This window comes from Pagrus major, chromosome 19 (genome assembly GCF_040436345.1).
Source record: "Pagrus major chromosome 19, Pma_NU_1.0".
NCBI lineage: Eukaryota > Metazoa > Chordata > Actinopteri > Spariformes > Sparidae > Pagrus > Pagrus major.
In genome coordinates, this window is record NC_133233.1 from 19,980,821 (window position 1) to 20,000,995 (window position 20,175).

Genomic DNA, 20,175 nt, shown 5'->3' on the forward strand with positions numbered 1-20,175 from the left:
GGGAGCAAGACAATGGAGGACAGAGGAGGAGGGGAAGCCTGGTCCTCGCTGTGACCCCGCAGCGCCAGCATGCTTCCACACTCACGCCGAATTACATGATAACACCGCAGAGGGCCCACATACCTTGCTATAGTCGCCCTGCACTCAACGGGCTGTGGCACCGAGGTGTGAAGCTGCTCTTTGTTCGAGTGTTTGTGTGTGCTCCTAAATTGCATGGCTTTTCACACAGAGGGTAAGTACAGGTGACAATAATGTTCTAAGTAAGCTAAAAGGTAAAATAAAGGGCCCCTGCATATAATAGGCCCTTGTTTAAGAGTGACAGTGCTGACACCTATAAGGATGCTTGCATTTAATAGGGCAGCATCATGTATTCTCAGCAGAGGAGAGGAGCAAAGGTCAAGAAAGTAGAGCAAGAAAAAAAGAATCCAACATTGGCTGAATATTCTCATCTCAATGTCAATGCTCAAATTCCCATTCCACCATTCAATCTTCCAAAACCCATTCAAAACTCCCAAAATGGAAATGAGCATTAGGAGCAGGGTGTCACACGATCCTCGGTACGGCTTGAAAAATGGTTTGTGCCGAGCGCACACCATCTGTCAGTGGTACAAGGCTCAGGAGAGAAGCAGGGAGTGGTGCTGTGGGCTCATAACAAGTGATGCAAGTGTTTGATTGAAATGGGAAACAAAGCACTAAATGCCAGCTGACATGCTGATTTACGGCCCGAGAGAACCCAAACCCCCATTTCAATCATGGAATGAACCGCTAATAAACAAAGTCAAGACATCAAAAGGGGTGTGTGTGTGTGTGTGTGTGTGTGTAAAGCAGCTTGATGAATAACGCCGGGATCATTTCATTTTGTGGTGATGGAAGAATCTCTGTTCAGCAAAAAAATAGAAACAGCAGGACCAGGTCAGATTAGATACCATAAAGATCAAACGAGCAAATTTCAACCTAAGTACAAATTTGTTTAAACGTGATTGTTATCTCATGACAACACGAAAATCACAGCTACCATTCAAAAGTAAATGAAGGACCAAAGTTCATCAGAGCGAGCCCCGTTAGCGACGGAGTGTTACGTTGGGTTAAACCAAACTATCAAAGTGAAATTACACCAAATATCCGACGGTAAACAATTAAAGTGAAATTACACCAAACACTCTAGAACAAACCTGGGCTGAACACAATTAGAAAACCAATCAAAAACTAATTCTGGTCTCAACTCCTCTGGAAAAAAAAGGCCTTTCATGAGACATTTTACATATTTATTAAAAAGGCAGCGTGCCGGGCCGGCTGGACCACCGGCCAGCCTCTCTCTCTTCTTTTTGCTGTAAGAGCAGTAAATCAAGGCCGGGATGCAATTTGCTCCCCTTAGCCTCTTGTAAAGCTATCCCGTCCACTCCTGCAGTGATTAATCTTTCTCAGTGAGCTAATTATTTTGTACAGATATCCAATAATGATGGAAGACGAAGGGCAGGATTTATGGTAAAAGCGAAGAGTAGGAGGAAGCTGTAAAAATTAAGGGGAACAGGGGACAGGCAGCGAAATTATTCTAAACTCTGGTCAATCACTTGTAAGCAATCCTGCAAAATTGCTAATTGACCATCAGAACCGAGATGCATGTGTCGATGAGGGAGCTAATTTTTGGTAACAGATGCACAGTAAGATACAGTTGCAAATGTGATAGGACTCCTGATACATCAACATCTCATCTCCACCCACACATTTAAATCAACTGGCAGCAAGTGGCTCCACTAATAATTAACTAGAGCAGGTTGACCATCCATGAAGCTCAGTCTGGATCACCTCCCGTCAGTCAATGCACCATCCACCCCCTCCACCACCACCTCTGACATCCTGGCCCTAATGTAATCAACCTGAGAAGAGGTAATTGCCCTCGTCCAGAACTGACAGCTTCCCTGACATCCCTGCTTCCTTTGCCGGTTGTAAATGCCAGTGGGTGCAGACCACTGATAACTGCCTACCTCGCTTCACCGTTATTTACATTACTGCTTACAGCGCGGAAACACATAAAGACACAGTTTTCCTCTCAATCAGGTAGGTGTGTAAACAGGCTCTCTGAATGCAAGGGCTGATGTTGACAAGGCGTGTAAAATGTTATGATATCAAATAAAAATGTGTTTTTATGTTTTGTTTTGATCCATAAACACCTGCTTCACTGTAAAGTAAATATATTCAAAGTACCAAAAGTATTTTTATTAAGATGAAAGAAGGATACCTACAATCTCTGCTAGTTCTGATCGATATATATATAGCAATACAGTTATACAAATAAAAAACCTCATGCATTGTTTTTCAAAGTCTTACAGGTTATCCCGAAACAAAAAAATTCTGTGTATTCGTACCTGACTTTTGGCACCATGAGGCGATGCTGGACCATGAGTGTGTGACAGATGGATGCCATCATGGTGAAGACCTCCTCGCTGGCCGAATCCCTCCAGACCAGGTTCAGTAGGGCGTTAGTCTGATGCTTCGTGTCCAGCTTGTGGACACACTCCTCTGTGATCAGCTGCACTGAGATTCTGCTGTCATCCTGATAAGAGAAGGAAACACACACTGGTTGGAAGACTCAGAAATAGGATATCTATCTTTTTGTTTTTTTGAGTAGAACTGACAGAAAATGAGGGGAGTGAGGTTAATTGCTCTGTATTTAGCCAACACTGAGATCACTTTTAGGCTGCTATTGATCTGTCTGAATTGCACTGTTGAATACTGCAATAAATAGTTTTATTTACAGTAAGACACACAGACTATACTTTGTAGACACACACTGGTAACAGTACTCAAATATGTGTGACACAACTGTAATATCTGTATATCAAAACTAGCATGAACATGACATGCCGTACAACTGACCAATGTTTATGAAGCCTGTTTTGGTTTTGAGGACAGAAATGTGACAATGTGAAAATTACTAATTGTGGTGTAATCCCATTACCATTTTATGAGTACATATATGTGTCTGTGTATGTATCCTACCTGCATGGGAGGGTGATGGATGCCAGTGTTATCGTCGTCGTCCTCCGAGTCGCTGCTGACTTCAGGCCTGGTGCTGCTCTCCGACACTGGCAGCAGCGGCAGCAGCGTCTGCAGAGCCCGGAGGTACAGCAGGAGACCCTCCTCTGATAGTGAGCCTGCCAACACACACCCATCACCATCACGGTGAACACCATCATAACTTCATCTCTTTAAATTAGTCATAAAGAGTTTATGCTTCAGTGTGCGCTGTAAACTGTTCCACCCACCTAAGCAGTTCTCCCCTGCAGAGAGGACAAAGTAAAAGACCCACGGCGCCTTGCTCTGCGGTGACGAAGAGGAGCCGATGGTGCCCTGCAGGGAGCTCAGGAAGGCCTCGAACGGGAATGAGAGACGGACGTCGGACAATGCCGGGATAAAGAAGTGAAAGATCTGCTCGGTGAAGGGTGCAGAGATAAACTCCTCGGTAAAGGCGGCAAATACAAACTGCCTGTGAGATGACAGAGAAACAAACATAAGACAAGTTAATGCACTGCATGAGAAGGGTAACGTTATGTAAATAAAATGACTGTGATTCAGCTATAGAATTCAGCTAAAAGGGCGTCTTGTTCCAACACCACTCTGCTCATTCTGTTGCTCTAATATTGAATCTCCAAACAGAGCTGCTTTGTGTGACCCAGTCACACACATCTGGTGGGCCAAGTCAGATAATTAGCTGTCACAGTCCGCGTGTACACAAGTTTCTCTCACTCCCGCCTTGCTTTTCTTCAAAGAAGAAAAGAAGTGCCCTGTCGTTTGTTATTAAGAATGTCTGAAACTGAGGGCAAACAGCCTGATATTCTGCACTCTGGCGAGCGAGCGAGTCTGGGGGCCTTTTATGGCTTGTTGTAAATTGGTCTCAGAAGCAATTACTGCTTCACTACTGACTAGAGGGGACAAAAAACTGCTGCAGTTTGTCTGATCAGTTTAATGGATGATTTTTAGAGAATTCCCTCGGGACAAAGACTTTCCCTTCCAGCTATAATGCAGTCGTCTTCTCTCTGTACTCAGAAAACGACATTTTGGGAGGTCTACAGACATCAAACACTTTATCAGTAAATCCTTTGGATCTTATTATGTGCAGATTTTTATTGTGATACTCTATTAAGTGTGGATAGGGTTTTTCAGCACTGTATAAGGATCTAACCTAAAGTCTGTGAAGTCAGTCTATGCTGATGATCGCAGAATACAATTTGCAATCCATGATCAATGATGACATTATTTATACGGTGCAATTTTACTATCAGACACCTGTCACCATTGGAGTTTGTTGTGTCTGATATACTGTAAATGCTTATTTCCTTCAGCTCCTTTAGCCAGTAACCATTTTGAGACCCAACTCCATCAAAAAATGTTAATATCACATAAATATCATGTAAATATCATACACACTGATAACATACTGAAAGAGGACACATGTGAGGATATTGCAGGTTACAGTACGTGCAACGTCTTCAAGCCTGGATGCTTATGATAATACGATAAAACGTAGTTAAACTTTGGAGCAGAATTTTCCACCCTGCAATGCAGCAAAGTCCTGCCACCATCTGTGTGAAGGCCCTGATCTAATTGTGGCTTCAGTCTCAAGTTGTACCTTGCGCCTGTTGTGCAGGAGGAGTAAGTAAAGTGCAGAGGTTTGAGAATGTGCTCCAACAGTGTGCTTGCTAGAGGGACAGAAGGAGCATCACTGTACTCCAGACTGGAAGGGAGCCTGTGATTCACAAGAATATACAGCGACCTGTAGTATCCTGAAGAGGAGACATAGAGAGAAATTAAGATTAAAAAAGGACATTAAGACACCAATTCATTACAAAAAAAAAACATATAAAGAATCTATTTGCAAACATTACATAACTATAATAAACTTTAACAATAAGAATGTAAAAGGAGAAGCAAGGATAACCTGCAACATCAGCTGAAGATGAGAGCTCTCCTCTGTGTAATATTTTTAGCTATAAAAGTAAGGCTTGCCAGCTTGCCTGCTTAATTGGGCTTCAGGACATCTGACTGCAGTTGACATAGTGCCGAAAATTAAACAAGCTGCTTTGTGTTGACGGGAAAAATTATTTTAAACAGTGCTGCTGAAGTGACTCATACCACTTGGAAAATGTAAATACTATGAGATGCACTTGACCTGTGCACAGTACTGTATACACTCAGGTGCCAGTCAGAGCAGGAACTGCCCTTGTTCAGATTAAAGTAGTCAAACACACTTGAGACCAATTGGTATTGACATACATTAACAATCTCTATATAAGCCTTAATGTTTGACGATTAGGCCTTTAAAGGTTTATTTGCGTCTGTGCTACAGTACATGCTGGAATAAGAGCCCTGTGAGCTTACCTTTCTGTACCATATAGTGCAAAATCTGCTCGAGTAATGAAGCTACATAGTTAGCATCTGGAATAACAGGAAGATAGGTTTTCTCTGATGAAAAGATTTCTAGCATCCGCATGGGAACAGCCACATTTAAACCATCATCCGTGCAGTTCTGTAGGAGCCTGTGGAGACAAAAAGAGGAACAAGAGAGATGGTGACAACCACTGCATTTTCCCTAACTATCACCCTACCACGTGTTTAAGCATCCAGTAGCTAAAAATAGGAATCTATTTAGTTCGTTTTTTTTTTAAGTACTGTACCTGCAGCAGAAGCCTAAGATCCTCTTGATCTGAAACATACATGTTTGTCTCTGTGGGCCCACCAACAGCTTCACAAACTGACTGTTGAGTTTCACCAGGTTCTGGCACAACCATATCTTTAAGAAAACACAAACAGACACAATTTTTACAATGTATATGAGACCTCTGGCTGTAACAGCTTCTGTGGAACAATCAGCATAATTGTAAATGAAGAGCATTAAAGATATTTAAACATCTCACCAATCTCTGTGCATCCACACCCTGTCTGTAGAAAAATATGAGTTGTCTTGATAAGAGGCAGAGACGAGGACCATCCAAGACATGCTGAGCTCCCCCTGCCAGCGTCTGGCTGACAGACTCGTCAAAACTGGCCCTCTGGGTGGCATACTGAAGAAAAGGTTCAAGGTCACATATTGAAAATACTTTGTTCGTGCAGACTTTGAAGGCTCTATCTGTGATTATGAAAATGACAAATGTGTGAAATGACAAATTGACAAGCTGAGACATTAATCAGTCATAATGACATATTGTCACTTATCTGCTTTCTCAACATACAGCCTATGTTTAGGGTCCTGTCATATGCACTGTATGTGTGCCTAAGATAACTATCAGTGCTCTAAACCCTTTGCTGACAAAGTGAAAAAGATTCATTCATCTTTTTTCTTTTACCAAACTGTCACTTTCACAATTAACACAAATCCTTTCATTTCTTGAAAGATATCTCAAGCAGTCTTCACCATGTTCATTAGTCATCACTAAATGACTAATAACAAAAAAGCACAACAGACAAAAATAAATGTCACCAATTAAAAAAAGATTATACACACAACTTTTTGGGAAACTGATGAATTAACTACAAACCACCCCCTTACTGTGCAAATCCTTACCGTCAATCAAACTTTAAGACACATAGCAAAACTAAGACAAAGAAAATCAACCACACAGGAAGTAATTGTTCATCAACAGATATTCTCATTTGACACTTGAGAGACCTGTGCCAAAAACCACAGCCACATTCAAACACGGACCCGATTGAGATTTCTGAAGGTTGATGCACTAACCCACTGACTGTAACTGCAGACTCACCAAACCATATCCACAAGACCATAAGACAGGCAACGCCATTCATGAGCCACCTGCATGTTACAGGGTTTTATGTGTGAGTGCTGACACACACCATCATTGAAATCTCAACATGGTACCTTAAAGCAGGCTCACCTTGATCCTACTTTTCTTTTAGGGTTTTTGACTCAAAAGTAAGAGTCTAATGACACAGCTCACATTTCTGATGGAGAACCGAACATCTGATTCTGAATGTAACATATAAAATAATAAAAACAGGGATTTATGGTGCTTGCAGCCTTACCTGTCGTTTCAAGTCCTGGTAGCCACGTATGTAGGACTGAATGATAATGGCATTCTTCAGTCGTTTCCTTTCATCCTGAGTAATAAAAGAGCACAGTTTAGAAGTGATGAAACCAAAGCATCAATGACCACTGAAACAAAGGAGGGCAATACTATTTTATCCTGAAAACGTAATGTTTGGTAGGTGAAGATTCTCAGTCATACGGGTCATGGTATTCTAAACGCTATATCGTAACTATATTGTACCAAGATGGTACCAGGATGAATGGTGAAACGTCTTCAAGAAACTGAAACAAGTCCAGTTGCCTACTATGTAGCACTTGTAAACAAAGCATTGCACAAACATAGTTACCTCTCTTTTTCTTCTTTCCTCTTGAGTGCGGTGCAGCAGAGATGCCTTCTCCTCCTGGAAAACAACACAAGATCACCTCTAGATTACTTGCTTAAAAACTAATATGCTTTCTGAGTTTTGCCATCCACAGATGGGTAAGAAAACTGACCATTTGTTTGATAAGATTCATTCAACTCTACCTTCCCAAATGACACTTACCTTTTTACTCGCTCCTCCAAGTGATACCTTGGGTCTTGTCTTGAAATCTCCCTCAAAGCTAAACATTGTTAGATTTTTCCCATTGACTGATTCAGAAGTTGCCACTGATTCCTGAAACAGAAAGTGAAAGGAGAACGAATTCAGGGTCTTTATCTAACACGTAATGGTAGAGCCAAAACTAAAACAAGTGATGAAATGAAACCAAAACGACCTGACGACTCGTGACTTGGCAACAACTTACAAACAATTAACTCAGGCTAATCGATTCTTCAGCCGAAACAGCAGGCTCTTGCGTTTGCTGACTGTAACATATATGACCAAATAAAACAGGCATTAACGTCAGTATGGACAAGACCGAAGGTTAACTTAAGCTAATTGTCCGGCTGACAGCTTCAGTTTGGTTTGCAACAATAGTTAGCTAGCCGGTTACTTAGCTAGCTAATGACTCAGCAGCTGTCAGACACTATTCACTGCCGCTTACGTTATGTGACTCCAAGTAGCAACGAAGACACCAAATCACAAAATATTTATTGTTGACATGTCGCAGTACTGATTCGTACGTTTGTGAGTAACTTGATATTGTTGACGTTAGCACTGCAGCTAGCTAGCAGAGGAGCTAAGCACTCAGGCAGGCTAACTTTACGGGGGGTGTCTTCCTATCCGCATGTCCTTTTTTGACATCGCTCATATTTGCAGGATACTCGTCTGAGAAATAGAACCGTTTACCTTTGACTTTTGATTTAAGGAATGAAACAGACACAATTAACACTGTGTAGGCAGTTAAGGTTAATCCAAACGTCAAGTCTTCTTTTCCTTCTCTCTCTAGAAATCAACACAACACAGGGAAAAGCTAACTTAACTGCATCCGGTTCCTACGCTATCAGGGAGCTGATTGGACAGAATTCCTGTCAATAATATTCAAGCGGCTTAGGCCCGCCTTCTTCTAGATGCATTGAGAAGGTTCTGTGACGTGTGATTTCTTTTTTCTTTCCTTTTTTCTGTCTTTTCTTTACATTTTTATAGTTTATTGTAAATTTAAAAAATAGAGAGGAACTTTACATTAAGATATCGGTTTATTCTATTTTATTTTAACTGTACACATAATCACACAGGTGCTTGTTATTCTATTATCAGTGTTGTAAAAAAGTACCCACAAGTCATACTTGAGTAAAAATAAAGATAAAGGCCTAAAACATTGCTTTTGTAAAAGTGAAAGTCACCTAATAGTATTTGAGTAAAGTCCTAAAGTTCCTGATATTGAATATACTTAAGTATCAAAAGTAATTTCCTGGTAATACATGCTCTTAAGTATCAAAAGTTCAGGTAAAAGTAAATTATACACATACGTACATGCATGTATATACTGTATACTAGGGTTGATATTCAGCATCTTTCTAATCATTGGAATCTTAAATTATTTTCCAAATGCAGTACTTTGTCTTTGATGCAGCATGCAATCTGCAAAGTAACTTGTAACTAAAGTAATCACATAAAAGTGAAGTGAAAAGTGTAATATTTGAATCCAAAATGTCTATTGGAAGTATAAAGTAGCAGAAAATGGAAATACTCACGTAAAGTACTGATGACTCAAAATCGTACTTTAGTATAGTACTCGAATAAATGTACTTAGTTACATTCTATCACTGTGTATTATATAAATACAGGTGATTTTTCTCAAACAATACATGAGGCACTTTTGCAGCTATAGGCAAAGGCATAGAAATATAATTGATGGATTGTTTAATAGAAAGCTCAGTAAAAAAAATTCTATGTTAGGGTGTTATTGTACAGATTTGAGGTGAAATACCCACTTTCCTCCATACTCTACCTCAGTGACACAGTCTACCAAATCATCTTTTATTGACACCAGAAACTGTTTCATAGGACCCTCATCACATAGCTGAATTTAAGGGGGGATAATTGGAGTAGTAGCCCAACCGATATATTGGTCGACCGATATTATTGCCTGATATTGGCCTGTCACAGATCGGTGTCAGTGTATGTTGTCTGATATGTGCTGATTTTCTTTTTACAGAAAATAATGCAGAAAAGGATGTTTGGGGTCATTATTGTTATTAAACTCCCAGTGAAGTTTAGTTTCTGTGCACTGGTGTTGAACAAGTTTATTGTTAAACTATAAAATATCCTGCCTCCATCACATATGTATCTTTGTCACTAGTGTTTAATAACCACTTTTCAGGAATCATTAAAAAATATGTGTGTTTCTGTGTATGTTTATAAAAAATATAGGCCAAAATATCGGTATCAGAATTTCTTTACTCCCTAAGATTGATATCAGCATGGGCCCCAAAAATCCAGTATCACACATTAGAGGGAGTTTGCCTGATGTTGTCATGTAACTGCAGATGTTAATGAGTATTTCGAGGACTTCTCTTCTGAGATTTAAAGTTCTTCCTTGATCTCAGAAACAGCCACCATTTAAATGCTTGAATGTAGTTTTAAACATGGCCAATAACCCCTTAAAGTGCTCAGAAAATCTCATCATAATTTCATTACCTTGATGTCTGGAAAAAGTTCAATCCATATGACTGCCAAGAGCTGCGATTTGCCATATGTCATTGTTTGTCTGAAAGGACTCTATAGTTCCAGCTGTTGCTAATGCAGAATATCAGCTGACATTAGGTGACCCTAAGGGCATTTTCTTCATTATTAGTCCAGATACATTCAATAAAACCAGTCAAATACAGCACAAACAACAACAACCTGAGGCCAAAAACCATTTGTTCTATGTGATTCATGTGGCCATATGATCATCTCCTCACAGTCCTTAATTACATGTGGTGTACCTCAAGGCTCCTTCCTCGGACCAGCTACAGTCTTAACTCATACATGAGAGGGAACGAGATCTCCTGCCGTTGTTACGCTGATCACACACAGTTTTGCCAAGTTGGATTCTCGGCATAACCAATTTTATCTTTACAATACCCGTTTCATGAGTCAGCTCTGGAATAAAGGGACAAGGCTTAAGCTTTGTTTAACTTTCTCTTCACCAGCTCTATCTTCATTTCTTCAGCTTTTTATCTTTATGAACTTTTGATCCCTTGTGAGCCTGCACATAGCTGGAAGTCTCAGATGCAGGCGGAAAGATCTGCCTGAGCAACTGTGCATGGATGAGTCAGCATCATTACTATAAGGTCTTTTGAATTTTTAAACTTTTATGTATTTTATATTCCTATTTTCTCATCAGATGTATCAAGTCCTTCCTATTCGTTGCTATGCTGTGTTGTGGATGTGTAAATTAACATTATTATATTATAATATAAAGGCATAACTGGTGTGATGCTTTATTACATCTATTTTTTACAGACTTGTGTTCTTATCTGTCTGTTTTCATTGTGTCAATCTTGATTTTGAAGGATAGATGTTTGTTTGTTCTGAAAAGTACTACACAAATATTTTCAAATATTTCACATAAAAATCATAATAATCACATATATACACACACATATATATACATATATATAGTGATAAGTGATAAGACAGTATATATGAGAAGTATGATGATTATAATTAATATTACTAGAAATATTTCTGTTTCTATTGGTGTTGCTGTTTGTACCTCAGTCTATGACTTTGTTTAACGTATTCATCAGTTTATACATAAATACAAATGATTAGGTTTGCATGCATAATAAGATGGAATCTCATATAAGTGTCTCTCCATAACACAAACATTATAGGTGGAATGATGTTTTCAGTAAAAAATCTCCTTGAACATTTAAATTCATTGAGTAAACAAATGATTAACAGTATCTGCTGATATTTTCCAGTTTGGTGGAATTAAAAACAACACCTCAAGTTCAAAGTAACTTAAAAGGGGAGTTTTTTGTTGAAATAATTGACCTATATTAAAAAATGTGAATATAATAGTGAAGCCTGGCAGGAGCTTCCACACCTTAAAGTAAAATGTGCCATTTAAGAAATTAAATTTGTGCTTCAATAAGCCAATTTATTTATTTATTTATTTATTCATGTTGTTTATTTGTCTAGGTTTTGATTGGCCATTGGCTCATTTTCATAGTTAATAAAGGCCTAAAACTCACAAATTAATTAATCACATTTGATTTGATTCTTACTTACCATATGTAGGCATTTATGTGATATATGCTGTTTTTATTGTTATTATTTAAACTTTTTGTCAACAAACCGATGACTGATATCATCGGGCTTTTTATTGGCTGAACGAATAAAGGCTTTTAAAGCACGAGCACGAGACAGAGGCAAATGGTTTCATCGATTAGATGTGATTGGGCCTATATATAATACTGTGGACTGGTATTCTCTCCATTCACAGTGTGTTGATAACACGTGTGAGACAAATTAACCAGTGATATCGGATCTGAGACGTTTCATTTAGAGAAATAAGTCCTGCTGTAATTATCTCACGTATTGACACTGATATTATAATTTTTTTTTTCTGAGAGAAATTAGCTCATTAGATGTCAGGTAGGGGGAAAAAAACGATCATGAGCCACAAATGTTTTTAAAAGCATTTCTGCACATTTCATGAAATTGGCCATTTGTGCCAATTTATCCGAGCGTATTTATTGCGTAAAAAGAGACAGCGCAGGTCCCTTTAGATTGCCTTTTCATAATGAACGCATTTACCGGAGGTAATTAATATATAAACTATCCCGATTTGTCACTTTGATTTGTATTTTAGTTAATTGTGAAAGTAATTACAGAGCAAATTAACAGCTTTCAGGAAAGAGCAGGGTTTTAGGGTTCGGTTCCATCCTGGGTGCCTTATTAATTTTCTCTCCTCTAGATGTGATGAAAAGGAGCGATAAATCTGGGTGATCGGTGAAGGCCAATACTAAATGGCTCCATATTTCACCGCCGCTTTAATAGAAATATTCATGCGGGGGCCCTTAATGAAATTAAACCCGCGGTGGGGACGAGGCGCAGCTCGGCCGCGCGGCGATCAAGACTCCGGCTGTTATAATAATCACAGCAGGTTGATAAAACGCGTTTAATTGATGAGAGAACCGCAAAACAGGACTTCTGCTCTGGAGAGGTGAGGATGTTTATTCAGCCATTCAGGAGGATTTTTTTTTTTAACAAAAGCTGCCCCATCCTCTCCTGTGGCTCCAAGCTGGATTTTTCTATCATCATAAATGAGAGTAAAGGTCAAATAAAAATGAGGGGAAACACATTTTTATGAAAGAAAAAACTCATTCCAGGGACATTTAGGACAATCTATCAACGCACAATAATGGTCTAATATTTTATGCTCTTTAACATCAGCATGTGCACCGTTTCCACCCACAAAAATAAGTTGGCAGCAGCATATTGTAGTGACTTGCCTCCCCCCTCTCCCTCCTCTCTTTCTATTTTTTTTTTTTGTTCCACGTTTCCACGCAGCCCCACATCAATCTCCCCGTTATCATTCTGTAATTGGTCATGATCATCAAGGTCCACAATTAAATGGCGATCCTTTACTCGAAAACCACCCGGTGACTTGTTGATTTCCCCCGAGCAAATAAACGTCCCCGGAGCGCGGTTAGCTGATGAATTGACAAAAACTAATCAGCTTTATTGGTAGACAGGTTAAGGGCAACTGGGTGTCAATAATTCTCATTTTGACCTCCTCTTCCATTAACTTTAAGTGGCTTATTAGACCGAAGTCACCCGGAGCCACGGGCCTATTAGCTCCATCTCTCTCCTCATCACACTTTCGGGCTTTCAATTACAAAAAAATCTTGGTGCGGCCCGTTGCGCACGGATTGCGCCTGAATTTGACTTATTTTGTCAGCTGCGTAAAGCTTTTCTCAGCGGTATAAACATCCAGTTGCTTTCTTTTTGTGATAAATTTGATTTTAAAGGAAAATTTGCAATAGTTTCAGTAGTACAAGAGCAAAAAAATGTGATTTATTTTAGAGAAAATGCAAAAACTCCAAAGCAACAAAACGTGGTTTGCGGACATCTTTGTTAGAAGCAGTGAGGGTTGATTAATTTGGCTGCACAGCTCCATTATAACAGGCCAGAGTGCTGCTGTCACCTTCAGGTTCGGAGCGACAGAAGGAGGGCTTTTACTGAAATTTCCCAGTTGGCCTCGCAGGGTGATCCGGCTCAAGATGTTCACTTCTGCGCACGCTTTCTCATCCTCTTTTAAAACGCAGTGTGTATTATGTTATTTGCTATTTAAGTTCAATGAGTGAAGATGAGCCTGATAACCTTTCACATCACTTCACACGTTAGGACTTAATCTAGAGGTGTACACCAGGGGATTAACACGCTCAGACACGGATTGGCCTGTAGTTATTTCATGTTTTTTATTATTTGATTTTTTAGATTTGTTGTTATCATCTTTTTCTAAACAGTATGCGTATTATACACATTTTACTCAAGCTACATCTTAAGTATAGGCCTAGAGGCAAAGACAGAAAACAAACAGAAAGCTTTATAATTGGAGTAATAAATTAATTTTCTTTCTTTTTGTTATCAATATCATATTTTGTTTCTAATATCAGGTTACAACTGAACAAAAACATTCCTCAGATAGATCATCCAGTATACTAACAGTATAAACAATTAAAGGAAATTCGTTTTTCTCATCAAGAAGGATTAAGGTTTTCAAAAATGGAGTCATTAAATGTGCTTTTATGAATTTATCCTGCAGTGTCTGTGGCTGCAGATGTTTACTAAAACATCACCACACCTGCTCCTGTGACCTTGGTCAAATTGCTGATGTACACAGAAAGCCAGTCCCCCAAAAAAAACACACAGCAGAAGGGCCACACTGCTGCTCATAAAGAGAATAAAGTCCATCTTGAGCTCTCTTGGAAACGTTTGCTCCATAAAGCCTCTGTGAATGAGTAATATATATAGGCACAAAAATAACATCCAGCTGTAATTGAGCAAAAAACTTAAGTTTTATTTCAAACGTGTGCGTCATTTTCTTATAATAGCGATATTTTATGAAAGCAATAAGGCAGCCAACAGCGTGCTGTACAGTGATTAGAGCGGAGAGGCGTTGTTGGGTCTGTGACGCTGAGCCAGCCCCCTCCAGACGGCTGCACCAATCGCCTCCTCCTGACAGGGATTAAGTGTCAAGCCGAGCTCCTCTCTCACACTCCGGACCACATCATAACTTTTGAGAGGTGGGAAAACGCCACCGACTTCTTCTCCTTCGTTTACGGCAGCAGAAGTGACAAGGACGCGCAACGGCGGCCCGATGGAGAAATCCAAAAACTTTCGCATCGACGCGCTTTTAGCAGTCGATACACCCAAGGTGCAGACCTCTCCGCTGGCGCTTGTGACTTCCCTGTCCTCCTCCTCCTCCATCCCGTCGTCTGGAAGCGAGCTGACCGCCAGCGCCGACGCTTTACGCACCGAGACGCCGTCTCCGCCGAGGATTTCCACCTGCGGCTTGATTCCTAAACCGGGTTTCCTCAACAGTCCGCACAGCATGGTTGGATTACATCCGCAGAGCACCGCAGGGATCCCCGCACAGGCTCTCTACGGCCATCCCATGTACACCTACTCCGCAGCCGCGCTCACGGGCCAACACCCTGCCCTGTCCTACTCCTACCCACACGGCTCCCATCACCACCACGCCAGTGATCCCATCAAACTGTCAGCCAGCACCTTCCAGCTGGACCACTGGCTGCGGGTCTCCACAGCCGGGATGATGCTGCCCAAAATGTCTGACTTTAATTGTAAGTAGCTGTTTCATCACAGAATATCCTGTCATTTATACTTTAAATAAATCTTAAAACATTACTAAGCCTTTTTTGGTTATGAATGGCGACCCGAGGCTGATCTAAAAATGGTTGATGAAGCTTTATGTGTTATATTTTTGCTTCTTAATTTTATAAATAAAACGATGCTGCTTCAAGAGTTGGAGAAATCCTTAATTTACTTAAAAAAGGGTCAGTTTTCTTCAGATATTATGATGTCTGAATGAAGAGGCTGTCACAGAGAGATGTTTTTTCTAAGAGGAACTAAAATGGACAGATAATGGACAGTGGGAAAGTAGCAGAGGAATGTGAAACCCACAGTCGACATGCTATTTGCTCACCAGATACTGCCTTTTTTGTCTCAGCTCGTTTTAACAGATTTGTTCAAAACGGAGTGGCAAATAGCTCCTCTATGGAAATATTCATATGTGGACGACCTTGGTGCTTATGCGAGGGGGCAAAGAGATATTTTATTGCAACATAACACCAGATGACTGTCGATTTTGTGCTGATTTTAATTATTTTAATGTCAAGTTTTAGACTCAAATCTCTTTAAATTTAGATATTCTTCATGTCTGCAATTATTTTAAAAAAAGTCTATTCAAGGTCTGTGATTTTAAGGTTGAATTTATGTCCTCTCATTCTTGCAGCTCAGGCGCAGTCCAACTTGCTTGGCAAGTGCAGAAGACCAAGAACTGCATTCACAAGTCAGCAGCTGCTGGAGCTGGAGCATCAGTTCAAACTGAATAAGTACCTGTCACGACCAAAGCGCTTTGAAGTGGCCACGTCCCTCATGCTGACAGAAACTCAGGTACGCTAATAAACCTTGAAGCATTTTTTTGGGTCGCCTGTTTAAAAGCTTCAGATATGTGTTGTTGTTTTTTTCTTGGTTTCATTTTCTGAAAATGATGAAATCTCATTCTTCTTGACCCCGGTGCGTCCTGACTGGGTTATGTCTTGTCCAGTTTTCCTTTCACTCAAATAAAGATACGATAGTGTGTTAAAAAAGTGATTTGAAAAAATAAAAAATATAGTATATATATAAATATATAGTAGGTTACATAACTTTTTAGACACGTGCTCAGTGTGTGATAGCTGTAACGCCGCAGAGGTCAATGTCAGGTGGACTGGTAACCTTTACGCAATCTTTACGCACAGTTACGCACAGATAAGCCTCCTTCTCTCCACGTTTCAACTCATCAAACTCGATCATTTTCCTTCCTCCAGGTTAAAATCTGGTTCCAGAACAGACGCATGAAGTGGAAGAGGAGTAAGAAGGCCAAAGAGCAGGCCGCCCAGGAGGCCGAGAAGAATAAAGGCAGCAAGAGCGGCCAGGAGAAATCTGACGGACTCGAACAGTCGGACTATAACAGCAAGACAGACTCAAAAAACGGCAGAATAAGAGACTTCAGGGACAGTGACGACGACGAGGGCGATAATTTCCTGTACAACTCGTCAGACTGCTCCTCAGACGACGAGAGGAATCACACCAGCGACATAAGTCCGCAGCCTTGAATCTCGAAGAAGGCGCAGAACTTCAATTATAAAAGACTGTGGGAGGATTTTCGCTATAAAAAAGTGCAGTTGCATGTAATCCGACCTCTAAATCACCTCCATGGAATTCATTTTGTTGTCATGAAAAGAATAACATTTAGGTCAGATGATCTCAGTGTCACGAACGAGCAATAAAGCAGGAGATTTATGTTTAATACAGTAGGAGCATCATTCAGTCGGCCGTAGGTAAACTGTGACATAACGCATGGTTTATATGCTGTAAACTGGCTCAGGTCTCTGCAGTCTTTCCCTGCTGTGTTGGTTAGTTTGTCAGCAATAACAGCTCACACTACAGTAAATACTCTGCCGCCATCTCTCTTTATGTTGGCCTGATTTTGTTCCTTGTGTAGTGAGCCATATCACGCTGGAAATAAATGTTATGGTTTATTTTTCTATACTGTATTTATAAAATGGTCATATGCCAGTGCATGCTAAATTATTGTTTAGCGTCTCAAGCTATGTGGAATAAAATGTTTTGTATAAAACTCGATCTTGGCGCAAGTCTTGTGTTTTTTTGTTTTAAAGGAAAAAATAGTCCCCTTGATTTACGATTCATTCGCAGCGCGGATGCGGACGGATGGAGGCTTGTGTTTTCCTCGCTGCTCTGACAGGTCGGGTCATGGGAATTACTGTTAATAGCTGCTGTCGGATCTGTGCAAACGTGCAGCGAGAGCAAACAGCGAGTAGGCAGGCAGACGGAGGAAACATTTCACACCACACTAGCAATGGGCTCGCATTAATAAAGCCCTTTAAACGGCCTGTTGAGCGACAAGTCCGCCCGCTCAGGCACTATTTCCAGGTCTGGAGTCATTTTTAAATTCATTCAGCTGAAAGAAGTCTTAAAATATTTTCATTGTGGGTATTTTTAATTGAGAAAATCTGATTTAAAGGCGCACTATGTACTTTTGGAGACAATAATTCAAACTCAGAATTTTTATATTTACAATATACAATATTTGAGGTAATAATTCAAACTCAGAAGTAGTTATTATTTCCATTATTGAATAAACAAGCTGTTCACACAGGAAAAAAGTGTTTGAAGCTAGAAAGGTGGCAGGGTCCGCCGTATATAAACAAAGTATAACAGTATGAAATTGTGCTGTCCTTTAAGGTCAGTTTGTTTATAAACAATTTAGTTTGTTTAGGCATAAAAAAATATATCGGTCAATGAAGATCTTTCTCTTCTGATTAAAATGTCTTCCCCAAAACTACATAATGCTCCTTTAAATAAAAATCTGTTAAAGGTGCACTATATAAGAGAGAGAAAGGAAAGCAAAACCTCCATCATGATTGATTTTTGTGGCTGAATAAGCGGAATAAACAAACTGTTCTCAAAGTGCGACACAGTGTCACAGGCTGGTGTTTTACTTTGTTTATATCTGCGGGACCCTTATAAGAAGCCACCTTCCCAGCATCAAATAGACCTTATTCCCTTGTGAGGACGGCTTGTTTATAATGGAAATATATCAAATAAATATTTCCCAGTTGTTATTATTATCTTATTAATATTGTAAATGTAAATTTTCTCAGTTCGATTTTTTTCTGTAAAGCTATGGTGCACCTTTAATTTCTGACTAGCCTATTTTTTGTGTGGCCTGATCGCAGACTAGCGACTTTTTTTAAAATCCAAAAACAATTTAAACATTTACTGCTGGGAAATAACAAGATATATATATATATATATTTTCTTATGTTTTCCTGGTTTTAAAAGCTGCATGACGACGTCATTTTATGAACTTAACAGACTGTTCTATATCCACATTACTGATTATTATTTATCAACAATCTCATTGTGTTGTGAAAGTATCAATAGTCTTCCATACAATATTGTCACAATATCAATTATGAGACATTTAGTAAAAAATAAAAAGTGATATTTGATTTTGTCCATATTGCAGAGCTCTGTACACATTTCTAAATTGTGTTATGGACTCTGTGTGTTACAGGAAAAATAAGAGTGGACTTCCTCAACAGATTGAAAACATCCCATCTGCCTAATTTTTATACATACGTACACATACATTGATACATTTAGAGTGTGTTATTACCAAATATGCTGACATCCAATAGGATCTTTTAGTGTTTTATTTTGTAATATTTTGATTTAAATTCGAGCTATAGGGCCAGTTTAAAGGTGCACTATGTCGTTTTGGGGAAGAAAGAGAAAGATCTTTATTGACTGATTTTTTATGCCGAAACATACTCAATGAACAAACTGAATAAAAAGATTAACTGAATAAAAACTGACCTTAAAGGACAACACATTCAAACTGTTTTACTTTGTTTATATGTGGCGGACCCTGCCACCTTTCTAGCTTCAAACAGTGTTCTGTGGAACTTATTTTCCTCTGAGAACAGCTTGTTTATTCAGTTATGGAAAAGATAAATATTTCTGAGTTTGTATCATCACCTCATTATTATTGTAAATATGAAAATTCAGAGTTCTTTAAAACTACATAGTGCCCTTTTAATAACTCTGGGGTCTACATTACGCATCAGTTACTCTACAGAAAACATGGTTCACGCTCATCTGCGTTAAACTGTAGCCGGTGTTGACTGATAGTGTCTCATTTGTAACAGGATTACTGAAGGATCTGTTGGTTATCTCCAGCTGTTTGCTTTAGCAGACTAAATCAAAGTTCAGCAGAGGGTCAAGCCCAGCCAGAGCACACCAGGTAAAGCCGATGGCAGCTCTGTGACTCACGGCTGCAGACAATGGCCAGTGTATAGACTGCACACTGAGTCTATTGATCCCACTATCTCTCACTTTTAACTGACAAATTCTCTGGTTTCCTCCCGGTAGTCTCCGTCTCTGATCCATAAAAAACACCACTACTCAAGCCTGAAGTGTATTTGTCCTTTGTCGTGTGCTCTTTGTCATCAAAAACAAGCATCTTCAGTGTTTCATGTCATTGAAACAACTGTGCTCCCCTCAGCAGTGTGATTTGTGGCTTAGTGTACGACATTTCCTCTGGTTGACCTTGGTGGCCCATTCCCGACCTCCAGCCTCTGTTTGATACAGGCAGCACTGATGGAGCTAATTAATAAGAGCAAGTATCAAATGTAACAGAATGACTCTGCTATGCTAACCACGCAGGCAGATACTGGTGTCAGCAAGCAAACAGAATAGACTAGTCTGGAGGCCTCGGGGTCATTTCATCAGGGCGTGTAAACACTGAATGAACGACACACACCACCACCGTCCCCTCGCTGGAAATATCAACAGAAAAGAAACAACACACAAATATTCACTAATCAGTTGTGTTTAAGGCCGAGAGACTTTACTACAATGTGCTTTATTTTGTGCAAGAGTGTAAACAGACCCACT

General features: G+C 39.7%; 2 protein-coding genes across 2 annotated transcripts in view; one reads left to right on the forward strand and one right to left on the reverse strand.

Annotated features, from left to right (window-relative positions):
- ube3c (ubiquitin protein ligase E3C) overlaps positions 1-8,431 on the reverse strand; it is a 29,950-nt gene extending 21,519 nt beyond the window's left edge. The window contains exons 1-11 of the mRNA XM_073488407.1: positions 8,317-8,431; positions 7,591-7,701; positions 7,393-7,446; positions 7,042-7,116; positions 5,916-6,062; positions 5,676-5,791; positions 5,380-5,537; positions 4,631-4,784; positions 3,267-3,487; positions 3,001-3,155; positions 2,367-2,554 (exon numbers count right to left, since the gene is read on the reverse strand). Of these exons, the coding sequence (XP_073344508.1) occupies positions 2,367-2,554; positions 3,001-3,155; positions 3,267-3,487; positions 4,631-4,784; positions 5,380-5,537; positions 5,676-5,791; positions 5,916-6,062; positions 7,042-7,116; positions 7,393-7,446; positions 7,591-7,656 (1,334 nt within the window). The 5' untranslated portion in view covers positions 7,657-7,701; positions 8,317-8,431. The remainder of the gene's footprint in view (positions 1-2,366; positions 2,555-3,000; positions 3,156-3,266; positions 3,488-4,630; positions 4,785-5,379; positions 5,538-5,675; positions 5,792-5,915; positions 6,063-7,041; positions 7,117-7,392; positions 7,447-7,590; positions 7,702-8,316) is intronic.
- A 6,357-nt stretch (positions 8,432-14,788) lies between these two features.
- On the forward strand, positions 14,789-17,179 carry mnx1 (motor neuron and pancreas homeobox 1). Its single transcript, XM_073488736.1, has 3 exons — positions 14,789-15,272; positions 15,944-16,104; positions 16,521-17,179. Exons 1-3 carry the CDS (start codon positions 14,789-14,791, stop codon positions 16,806-16,808), a joined length of 933 nt encoding a protein of 310 aa, XP_073344837.1. The 3' UTR covers positions 16,809-17,179.
- The last annotated feature ends 2,996 nt before the right edge of the window (positions 17,180-20,175 follow it).

Excerpts from the sequence above, each read along its gene's own strand:
- mnx1 (XM_073488736.1), top strand. The coding sequence starts at position 14,789 with ATGGAGAAATCCAAAAACTTTCGCATCGACGCGCTTTTAGCAGTCGAT. Across the intron at positions 15,273-15,943 it reads CAAAATGTCTGACTTTAATT|CTCAGGCGCAGTCCAACTTG; the intron begins GTAAGTAGCTGT and ends TCATTCTTGCAG. Across the intron at positions 16,105-16,520 it reads TCATGCTGACAGAAACTCAG|GTTAAAATCTGGTTCCAGAA; the intron begins GTACGCTAATAA and ends TCCTTCCTCCAG.